Below are 12,333 nucleotides of genomic sequence, written 5' to 3' on the forward strand. Positions count from 1 at the left end.
ATAAACGACTACAGTATTTCTCCAACATTTCTAAACTGTTGTCATTGTGCGGCAGCATGCAGCCATTCAAACTCAACGTACACGTTTTAAGAAACAACTCAAACTTGGCTTTATAGCTACAGCGTGACTTGTAATAATCCCACCCAGGCATCCACAAGGCACCGTCACATATCTCTCTGCAAACAGTGTCACGGTGCACACCTCTCCACACACATTGCCACAAATGCAAGGGCGCAGGGGATAGCTTTATCCATATTTGAGAAATTCTCCATGTTTAAGACAGAAAGCAAACGCGTCCTTAAAATTACTTATATGCTTTTCTGTGTCGAAAAATGCTTAGAAACTTGCAGATAACCCAGGCCTACTATTTTGTGACATAGCCTATAAAAAATGAATAAATTTTCATTATTAAATATCATAAATTAAAGATTTATCAGCTTCTTTGGATCACACGTATTATTAGGTTCTAGACTTGAGCCTACCCTGATACATCTATATGGTTATAGAATATAAATATAAATCTGTTCTCTGTGAATCAAGCTATTGCTTTCTTTAGTGGGCTTACCTGCCCATACAGTATATGCAGATTTTTCTGGTTTTCATAGAAAACATTATAAGTCTCCAGTAAATAATTGAGTTGTTCCCTTAAAAAAAAAGAATATTTACAAGTCACAATCAATCGTCAGCCTTAGAACAGTTAATATAGCACATTTGCATCCTTAGAACATTAACACATTATATATGCTAATTAGTAATTAAAATGCATGGGGGTGACTGAAGGCAGAACTGGTGGAAGAGCTTGGTCAAAGGAGGCAGCTATGAAGCAAATGTGGTTTACATTTTGCTTTGTTCTGTTTCATAACAGTTTAACTACCTGTTTCACAACAGTTAACCACCCAGACACTAAACACCTGCCATGCGTATGACATCACGGTTCTCTTTGATGTTAAAACAGTGGTCAGCTTAACTAATGTCTGCTGCTGCAGAGGAATCTCAGTCAAGTGACAGGTAGACACTGTGGGAGGCACAGGTGACAGGTGAACCCTGTGGGAGGGACAGGTGACAGGTGGACCATGTCAGGGGCACAGGTGATAGGTGGACCCTGTGGGGGCACAGGTGACAGGTGGACCCTGTGAGGGGCACAGGTGACAGGTAGACCCTGTGGAGGGCACAGGTGATAGGTAGGCCCTGTGGGGGGGGGCAGAGGTGGATCCTGTGGGGAGCACAGGTACCATTTTAATGTGAACTCAGCCATCTTTCTCCTTTGCTCAAAACTCTTCAATGTCTTCTCAGAATAGAATTCAACATCCTGTTGCTATGGTGACTTGAGAGATGGGGTTTGATCTACTTGTCTGTCACCTCATCGACCTTGTTCCATCATTCTTTCCTTTAGACACTACTTTCAACTTTCTTCATGTCTCTTGGACACAGCAGGTCCTCGGGCCTTTGGATTTGCTGATTGCTCCTCTAGAATAACCCCCCTCCACCATCACATTGCTATCTCATTCACCCATTTTCTTTAATTACTTAATCAAAAGCCAGCTACGGGGCTGGAGAGGTGGCTCAGTGGTTGAGAGCAATGGCTACTCTTCCAGAGGACCTGGGTTCTACTCTCAACATCTGCCTGTTGGCTCACAACTGTTTGTAACACCAGATCCAGAGGATCCAATACTTTCTTCTGGGGCCTTATATATACATGGAACGCAAACATATATGCAAGCAAAATGCCACGCACATACACATAAAACTACGTAAAATAAAACTACCCCTCCCCATTAATAAAAATGTCTATCTTGACTGTCTACTCCAAATCTTTGCCTCTTCCAATATTTCATCTTTTGCTTTCTTCCTTCACCTTTGTCCCTAAGGTATCCTCTAATGATCCATAAATGTGACTTCCTGACTTCCTTCCCCCTCCCATTTCTCTTTCCTGTACTTTTTTTTTGAGACAAGTTTTTAAAGATGTATGTATGTATTTATTTATTTATTTATTTATCATGCACAGTGTTCTGCCTGCAAATATGCCTGCACACCAGAAGAGGGTGCCAAGATCACACTACAGATGGTTGTGACTACCATGTAGTTGCTGGGAATGGAACTCAGGACCTCTGGAAGGGCAGCCAGTGCTCTCAACTTCTGAGCCATCTCTCCAGCCCAAGACAAGTCTTACTATTTGCAGCCTTGGGTGGCCTGTAATTCACTGTGTAGACCAGGCTGGCCTTGAATTTCTATCAATCCACCTGCTTCTGCCTCCAGCGTGCCAGCATTAAAGGCATGAGCCACCATGTCTGGCTGTAAACTTACTAGTTGTGTGTTCTGCCTTCCCCACAAGAACGAAGCACCGTGAGGCTGGCATGTTTGGAAGTTTTGTTCAGATTTTCAGTCCCCGGTAGTAGAGTGTTTGGTGCATGGTAGACAACCAGTCAACTCTGGTTAAGTAAATGTATCAGAATAGCCTCTTCTAAAAACCAAGCAAACAAAAGACAAAAAGCAACAGTAAGAAGATAAAGGAGAAGAGGCTTATTCTGTGGAGACCATTCTATCTCCTTGATCCTCAGACACCTTTGCCGTTCTCATACGGGCATCGAGAGCTGTCAGGTTGGGTTTCACTTGCTGACCTTTCCTGTTGATCAGAGTGGATGCTTGCTTATTAGAAGCTGCTATTCAACAAACACGGGCTGAATACTGAACAACAGGCTCTATACACGCTGTTTCTACACGTTGGAATCAGAACAACGTGCTTTTCAGACTCACTTTTCCTCACTTGCCATTTCCAGCATGCACATTCCCAGGGGTCCACACATTCCGGGCAATGACCCTAGAAAGAATTCCAGTGAAGGCTGCCTCCAGGGTTCCCCTTCCCAAATGGCTTACTTCAGTTTTTTTTTATGTTAAAGAAGATTTCTGTTCTAAATCTCACTGGCTACTCTGATCGTGTTCCTTTAGGGTCCTTACTGTGAGATACTTCCTTTGAAATTGTACTACCACTAAAATGCATGCTTGTCCTTCTTAAGCTTTTGTGCCAGAGCAGCACAAAGAAGTTCAGGTTCACTAGGGATGCGGGTCCAGATATGCTGAGCTCAGAGCATCGTTATGAAAGCACACAGAGCTTTATGTAATCTCACCCCTTAGCTTCTGGCAAAACCCCATATGTGGAGTGGTGCAAGTCTTTGAAGCATCACTCAGGACCATGCAGTGGAAATGCTCTGTCCCTGAGCAGAGGTGAATGCATTCTACAAAGGCCTTTTTAACCCTGTGCATCTCACCAGAAAGGCAATTTCAGTTTATGGACCCAGTGAAGGATGGGTGGACATAACATTGGGAAGAAATGTTAGCTTGTGATTACACTAATATACCAGGTTGACTAGTTGAAACTAGGGTTATAAGAGGGTCAGGAGTTAGTCCTCTGTGTCTGCAAATGCAAATGAAGCATAGTAACAGAACGCCTGACCCAATGCCATTTAATTATACCTTAGCAGAATCACTATGTGAGCACAGTCCAAAAACCCAAGTCATGTGTTGAAGGTGAGCACAAGATGTTCCCTGTGGTGAACCTGGGTGGGCAATAACTCAACCAGAAGAGCCAATCAGGTCAGGGGAACATTACCAAAGCATATTATCATTTCTGCCATCTATATGAGCAGCTCTGAGCATGTCCCAGGGATTTTTATAAGAATGGGCGCTTTAAGAAACTTAGATTCATCCTCTGGGCAATGGGAAGCTGGTGAAGTTCTAGGCGAGAGGAAGACAGGCCAACACTAAAGCTAGTAGGTACAGAGGTGCAGGCAGATTTTGGTCCTAGGCAACGTGGAGGCAGCAGGGGAGACTGAGGCCATCATAACATTGAGGCTCAGGATCAAGGCTGGGAAGATGGTTGAATGTCCCATATATATGGATGACCTGGAATCTAGAGGGAGTCTCAAATAACTGCAGTATGCGCAGTAATGGCTAGCACATAAAAAGTGCTGTCAAGGTTTTTTTTTTTTGGTTTTTTAGCAGAATTTTAAGAGCCCCCTTAAATGGACCCATTCTTAACAAATAAAAAGAAGTTGTGCCTCTTTCTGCCTCAGCTTTCAAATAGGTCCTTACCTAACACAGACCAGGGCCATTCAAATACTTTGATAAAGCTCTAAAATGGTTGCTTACAGAACAGTTACACATCTGGTCTTTTTAACATTTTTTATTTTTATCTTTTAATGAACCTGGGAATGAATGTCTAGAAGCCCACAGAGATGGCAAAGAAACAAAAATAAGATTTAAACTCATCTGAATGAGTCATCAAATCTTGACTTTCTGGGAAAGTCTGAGATTTCTTTTGGAACATAAAATATTACCTCAGAGTACATACCATGTGATTTTAAGGGCATCTTCACACTCTGCATCAAGGGGAAGATGCTTTTGCTAAACTGAGAAATATCAAGCTTCTATACAAACTCAACTTCTATCTGAAGGAACTCATGGGTCCAGTAGCTTCCACCATAGAAATTGGCACCCCGACACTGGCACTTCAAGGCAGGGATGTCGGGAGGTGCTGAGGGGGCCTAGAATTCTCTAGCATGGGTTCTGGAGGAAAGCAAGCCAGAACTCTAGCAAGCTCTGGAGGAACTGGCACAGGAAGGAGGGGCCCCGAGTGTCTTTCACTCAAGGTGTCTGTCCTTCAAGTCCTGTTTGGCTTCAGTGACTAATAGCGTCTGCGGCTGAACTGTAGATGCTAACATGCACTTTGTACCTTGCTGCTGGAGCTGCAGCCGCTCAGCAGATGGGAGCTACCCACAACATGACGTGTGCCACGGAGAGTGAACTTAGCAAGAAATGAATTCCTCTTCCTGTGGTACAATTCAGCTGTCTAGAAGAAGCACTTACGCGGTTTTGTCTAATGCAACAAACACAGACATGAGGCAGGACCATGGGAAGAAGAGAGCTACACCTCATATCCAGAGACGCACGGATGTCAAGCTTGAGTTGTAACATAGCAACCCCTCTTGTTTTTCCAGTTGTTCAGAGCACCCGTAAAGTGGTTCTTCTATGCTTTCCCTGGAAACCAAGGGACCCTCTTCCATTCTTGATCCTTATAAATTGGACTCAACGTGAACAAAGTACAGATATTGTCACATGCTATAACCCAACGTGAACCTCTGAGACTACCATGTACCAAGTAATGTCCATGGCCACAAATGGCTGTGTCCCCTACGTCTGTGGCACTCTCTGGGGGACTTGTTGGAAAATGTTGGTGGTTAAGTCAGTCGCTGAACTGTAGCCTGAAGTTGACATTGTGTGACATTCTTTGTGGATCCTCCCATGTTATAGAGCAGGACTGTTTCATCCAGGGTCGAATATGAACACCACTACCTTTTTGTTTTTCACATTTAGTTTTCTTTACTTTGTGGACTGTGTTCATAATATTACATTTTAGCAATGAGATTATTTAACAATTTCATATGGTCAGTTCAAAATGCTTAATTTAAAACATTTTGTATTTTGTTTTATAAAAGAACTATAAATTGGAAAGATGGCTTAGAGGTTAAGAGCTGTACCAGAGGCTGAAGTTCAGGTCCCAGCATTCATATCAGGTGGGCTCACAGCTTGCCTATAACTGAGGTTTCAGGGGCTCTCGAACTTCTGGTCCTTGTTTGCAAGAGTGCACATACACACACACACACACAATGCACATGTACAAATAAAATAAATCTTAAAAATCTCCTAAGAGTTAAACATATAAGTCTATTAGAATCAGCTACTGCGGGTATTAAGTTTGTGTTATTTTGTGGGTTGTAGAGCTGCACACTTTACAAACTGTGCATTAAGTATACAATATATTCGTGATTTTCCACAATTGACATCCACAATTCATAGTATACATGGTTGCCTGCCTCTGGAAAGGTAGAATCAGGAGATATGATTTATTCCAGAAAATAAATCCGGATCAGTAAGGCAGCTAAGACTGTCATTTTAAGGAACTGGTGTCTGTAAGCACTGGCAAAATGCTTAGAACCCATCTTATCTTCACTACCTCCTTGAATCCTGGAACGGAAATCACACACTTCATCAGGGCCTCTCCCAGAAGGGGCTCTGGATGCCAGGTCTCTTTGCCCTGGGCCTCTTTTTCTGGCTGGGACATGGAAGAAAGAATGCCTTACCTCCTGGCACACAGACTTTCCTCAGCTAGCAAAGTAGGTTAGCCCATTTCCATTGCAAATGAAGGGATTGGGTTCCAAAGTCAGGAAGCTGGGAGGCTGGGGGGGCAGAGGGCCCTCTTAACTGAAGTAAATGTTGGCATCAGAGTCCTGCGCAGGTGCACATGCCCCGAGGCGAGGCTTCTGTCCTTTTCAAAGAGGTGGAACTCCTGGCTTCTCTAGAAAAATCTATGCTAGAGGGTGCAGAGTTGCCCCTGCACAGGGCCCGGGAGGTGGAGAACTAGGTGGTAAATACGAGAAAGGCTCAGACAGATGCTTCAACTGTGCAAACTCCACCCTAGGAGAGAGAGCTCTCGCTACTTGGAGAGATGCTACTAAGCCATACAAGGTGTGGACAGGATAGGAAGATGGAACATTTCCTCTTCCGGTGCTTCGAATGCTAAGTCGTTTTGGCCTTCTTTTTTTAATAGGGTCACACTATGTAGCCCAGGTTAGCCTAGAACTAAGGAACCTCTTTTGTTGCCTCCTCCTCAGGCTTATGGGTAAGAATCTGCATGCCTAGCAGGTCCTCACTGAAGCCAGTGCAGCTCGGGGATTCCCACTTTGGGGTCCCCCCCTTTTTGTTTTTTACATCTATAGCACTGAGAACCCAAGTGATTTATCATGTTAAAAGAGGGGGGAGGCTCTCTCTGGGGAGAGTGTCAGTTCAGATGTGTAGTCATTCTGACTAGAACTACACTGGTTGCTTCTGATGACTCTAAATTCGTATGTGCGTCAAAATCGAGTTTTACCAAGTGGACCATCATTTCACCCCTTGATGAGAATGCAGCACCCGAGGACAACGCACGTGAAGTCATAATGAAGCTCGAGCAAGGTCTTTGGGGCTGGTTACATACTCAGTTCTATGTAGTGGGAGTCTGGTGAGGGACTGAAGTGTGTCAGGTGTAGTAGAAGCAGGGTACAGCCTTGAACAAAGTGTGGAGGCTTCTGCAGATAAGGATAACTTTGTAGCAGAGAGCAAGGAAGGAAAAAAAAAAGAACAAAGGAACACCATGATCTGTTAGAGGGTAAGATCTCTGAGAAGAAAACACGATTCTCCAAGCTTAGGAAGAAGACTTGTGAGAGACTGGGCTCAGGAGGTCTGAGATAGTAAGCCGAGACCTCAGTAACTGGACCCTTCAGCCAGAGGAAGAGCGAGGGAGAGATTCCAGGCAGACACACAAATGTGTGATTTGAGTGTAGGGCTACTCGGGCACGTCTGAAGGAAAGGTCGCGCTCAAAATGAGGTAGGTTCTAGAGGCCCTGCCAGCCTCTGAAGGTTTTCTGAGGAATGTGCACAGCAAGAAATCTTTGGAGGATTTAGCCAAGATAATGGAAACACGTTAAGAGAGGAACGTCTGATAGCTCGAAGAGGATGGATCTCAGAAGGGAAGCCCCAGGAGGCGGCTGTTGTAGTCGGTTCAGCCAGGGATCTATCAGCTTCAAGGGTGAAAGGCTGAGGGTGCTACAGAAGTGAAGGGATTGGCTGAGTTGGGCGGGTAGTGGGCGGGGCGAATGGTTCCAAATGCCTGCTTCTCATTCACCCCTGCTGGACGCTCTCCTTTCAAAATTCCCACCTCTTCTAAAACAAAGTTTAATGGAAATTTTTGAAGAAAAAAAAAAAGTCGCTTGGAAAGTAAACAGGGCTGTGCCACACATCACTGGTCGCTGTTTGGACAGGCGCAAGTGTTGCTGTGAAACATTGTGGTTTGCGTGTGAACAGTGAGGGGCTCTGTGCCTGCTAAGAATGAAGGGCAACAGTGCTTCTCATTTCGACGGCCCTCCCTGCTCCGTCTGGAGTGGGAATCGATTGGGCTATTCTACTTAGAGAAGTAGTCCACTAGTTTCCTGTAAGCCATCCAGCCACACCAGGCCTGTGAGATTGTTGCTGGAAGTTGACCATGATTCTCAGGGCCACTGAGCAAGCGGAGTCGCTCCAGGCGGGAGCTTTACAGCACACAGGCTCGCAACCACTGTAACCTGCTTTGCCTTCATGACTGACTACTGATTCTTCTCATTTTAAAATAAATACACTAACCAACTGAGTAACACCTGTCTATGGCTCACAGGATCTCCTCTGAGCTTAGAACATGTCCAATGGTATCATCGGTTTTGTTCAATGTCCTTAAATGTCTTTCTCTTGCTCTTTGAGTAAAATCCTCCGATCCTTGTCGTGGCACTGAATGATCTTGCCTGGTTCCTCTTCTGGCTTTCTTTCTTAGTGTTCCTTTAAGAGATGGTTTTGGATCTGGAGAGATGGCTCGGAGGTTAAGAGCAACTTCTGCTCTTCCAGAGGTCACGGGTAGGATTCCCAGCACCCACAGGGAAGCTCACAACTCCATTCCCAGAGAATCTAATTCCCAGAGAAGGAGAGGCCTTTTCCTGGCCTCTGTAGGCACCAGGTTTGCATACCTGTAGACAGGACATCCATTTAAATAAAGTAAGTATTTTTAATGTAAAGAGAATATATTCTCTTGTGTGTCCTGCACCTCAGCTAGCCTGGAACATGTTGCTTGCTGTACTGGCCACAGGATTTGGAGACTTCCTGTGCCACATACCTCTTCATCCTGTGGTTAGCTCTCTCTCTGGTCCATACAGCCTCTCCCTGAAGTCAGGAAGGTGGGATCCTGTCCCTCCAGAGTGTTTACCTCACTTAGTTTTGCCACCTTAGACCGGGACTTCCCGAAGAGCACAGCAGCCGAACTATCTGGGAACTTAGCCACGCAGATCCCCACCCCAGTCCCGAACGCAGACCCAGGAAGGGCCTGGCCTCCAGGGAACTTTCTGGGCAAGTTGAGAGCTGCAGCATCAGCCAGCAAGCTCCTTCTAGAAGGGTCCTGCTTTATTCCAACACCCTAGCTTTTATTCTGGCAACAGCTTCTGGCTCAAGGCACACTCTCAGACCTCATTTGTTTAGGGACTGAAATATGGAAAATTGAATCCCAGTCTACTGTTGCGGGTAGGAAGGTGGGTATCTTTTTACCAGTGCAATGAAGACATTAGAAATTCAAGTAAATTCTATAGAGGACATAAAAACGGGGGTGTGGGGTGGGGGTGAAGTGGGGTTGAAGTTTGACTTTCAGACTCTGGGCAAGTTTCTGTAAATCTTGGAAAGACCTTGTTCTTTTGAATCCACTGAAGTGATAGAATGAGAGACTACAGAGCAGATAAACTTTACTGGTGGTAGTGGGGACTGCCTTTGATATACCCAATGACTACTGAAAATCCATATGCTCTTTGGGAAATATTGGCTATAAAATTTTTTTAACAAGCACCATCTTTCTGCATATCTGGTGACACTGCTGAACTTTCTATGATGTAGTGCCATGTGCATCATTCAGTTTTTAAAAATAATCGCTGGGCGTGGTGGTGCATGCCTTTAATCCCAGCACTTGGGAGGCAGAGGCAGGCGGATTTCTGAGTTCGAGGCCAGCCTGGTCTACAGAGCGAGTTCCAGGGCAGCCAGGACTACACAGAGAAACCCTGTCTCGAAAAAACCAAAACAAAAAAAAAAACAAAAAAAAAACAAAACAAAAAAATAATCTCTTATTTTCACCAGACCATCAGTAATAATACTGTGAAAATTTAAAAGTGGCCTCTACATGGAAAAATGTCCATGCTTTAAAGCAAGGGGGGTGAGGGTGGGGCAGGGAGGTCCTAAACACATTTCAAACCCCTTTGTCTCTAGCTCATTTTAAACTCTTAATTCTTTATTTAAAAAACAAGAAAACAAACCAAAACCCAAAAACCTTAGAGAGGTGTACCACATCCTCACTAAACCTAGAAGCTGTCTTCCTGAGAGTAATACTGTCTATTTATAGATATGTTTTCAGGGCTGGCTGGACCTGTGCTCTCTCCTTTGAGCAGGAGACTCTGGGCTCCCATCTTAACAATGCCTTCTGGCTCTCTGAAACAGGTAGGAGGCAGCCTCAGAAACATGGTCGTTTTGTGTATAATTTGTGCTTAGAACTGTAATGTAGGTGGCTGGTTCTTTTGTCTCAGCAAAGGGTGTTAGCTAGCATGCCTGGAACAAGAACCTATGAGGAATTATGTACTTTCTATGCAGACTTATGACGTCATGCTAATTAAGCTTATTACTAAGGACAAGAATACGCATGTGAGTCTTGGCCTGTGAGGGGTTGATACCAGTTTCTAAGAAGCACAGAAAAACCTAACAGGTTCTGAAATCTGACCGGCATTTGAAACTGGAGTGGACTTTTTGTTTTTGTTTGTCTTAAATACAGGGCTGGTATTTACTCACTTCTCAAGTGTCCTAATTTTAAAAAGGTAGAATGAAGGCTCTTTGAAAGCAACCAAATGGAACCATATTTAATTTGGAATATTTGCATGGGCACCCAGCACAGTGGTGACTCCAGGCAATGAAGCGTCAACTGGAACCGTAGTCACTGGAGTATGAAAGGAACTGGTGCCAACACCCTTAAGTCAGGAGGTCTGGAAACAAACTGTCACCCAGTCCTAAGATACAAGCGCTTTACTGGCTGTGGTGCCATGACCCACAGGGCCTCTTGTTTTATAGATCATATGTTAATTCTCATCGAATGTGCTAAAACCAAATTTTTCAATTAGGTTGCTACTACTTTTTCATATTTTAAAATCTATTTTAATATCAACGTCTAACACTTTCCTGCATTTCAGCTCAGGCAAACAAAAAACCCTTAATATGTTGACAATTCTGGTTTTGCTTACTATGATGCCAAATGCAGATGGGGAGCTGAAAAGTCTTTGAGAGAGTAAACAAGTGGGGGCTGTTTGCCGGTTGTGTGTATACCAGATACCATAATTAGCTAGCAGCGTTGGTATAATTTTCAATGACAGTTTTGCAGAGATTTCTTACAGTTTCGGGAATTTTGTGACAGGAAGTTAGAAACACCCAGACTTCCATCTCTGCCTCCTCTGCTCAGCTCACTGAGTACAGCATGCGGGAGAGTCACCTGACCAGGGCTGGGACAGAGCCCAGCATCTACACTGTTGGTGAATTCCGAGTCAGCATCAAGTGCTCTGCAGACTGCATACTGAAAAGGTCTGTCTTGATGCACAGATGCACTTGATGTCTTGATGCACAGCGTCTGTGGAATGGTGCTGCTTCCTGATGATGCTCAGTCATACGGGGCTCCAGTGAGCACACATAGAGCCCATGGCCTAAAGGACATCCATGCTATGGAAGCTAAAACTCTAAGTTCTGCAATTGACCGATTCAAAGATTAAAAAAAATAAAGCTCACTTCAATCGTAGCATCTTTGGGAACACCCCCCCCCCACCATGTGTGTTTTCACGTGACATATTTAATTGCCAATAGGTAACACTGTGGGGATAGCTATGCATAGGTTTCGCAATGCATTCATTTTTCTCTATATTACAGCTGGGTATTTGAAAACCCTTGTCAAAATATTTTTCGGAGAGGGGGAAATGCTAAGTTTAGATATTAGGCGTTAAGGCTAATGTGTAAGAAAACAGATGTACTGGCAAGCCAAAATAAACCGTTCCTTCCCCTCCCCCACAAAAAGAAAGAAAATAGGAATCTAAATACAGTCTGATGCAGGGCTGTGGCAGTACTGTGGAGCTAATTATGCATTACTGTTTTAATAATTTAGGTCAATTTAAGGTGTTATCCATTGCCAGTAATTTTATAACTGATTTTGCTCCCCTTTGTTATTTTTCTCTAAGTAATATTTGTGAAAGCAAAGATCATGTATACTTATATTTTCTTAATACTACCCATAAGTGTTAAGGATGTGCATCTATGTCACATTTAATAATCACTTCCTACACCAGGTTCACCCACCTGGCAACTGTCATAAAACATATGCAAAAAAATCAGGAGCCCCCACCTCAAGTGATTTACATTGTAACCACTAGAGCCAAACACTCCTGTTAAAAATAAGAGAGGCTGTGAGACCTTCAGCTGATGGCATTTGTAGAAGTAACCTTACATTATTTGCAAATATTGATTTAGAGCTATTTCTGCCAACCAGCTTGATGTGTCAAAACAGAACTACAGCCATCGTGAAGACAGAAATCAGGATGGTGTTTCTGTCACTGAATGCTGCCATATCATTCCAAACATTTTAGGAGGATTTCCTCCAGTGGTACAGGAGAATATTTAAAATCTAATGATGGGCCTGTAAAAAAGATACAGTGT

At 43.9% G+C, this 12,333-nt stretch overlaps 1 protein-coding gene across 6 annotated transcripts in view; it reads right to left on the reverse strand.

The window, feature by feature from the left end:
* The window catches only part of Rassf6 (Ras association domain family member 6), a 39,312-nt gene that overhangs the window by 15,652 nt on the left and 11,327 nt on the right, over positions 1-12,333 (reverse strand). For all 6 annotated transcript variants that reach the window (XM_029477923.1, XM_029477926.1, XM_021163329.2 and 3 more), the window contains one exon: positions 566-644. In XM_029477923.1, the coding sequence (XP_029333783.1) occupies positions 566-644 (79 nt within the window). The remainder of the gene's footprint in view (positions 1-565; positions 645-12,333) is intronic.

This window comes from Mus caroli, chromosome 5, assembly GCF_900094665.2.
Source record: "Mus caroli chromosome 5, CAROLI_EIJ_v1.1, whole genome shotgun sequence".
NCBI lineage: Eukaryota > Metazoa > Chordata > Mammalia > Rodentia > Muridae > Mus > Mus caroli.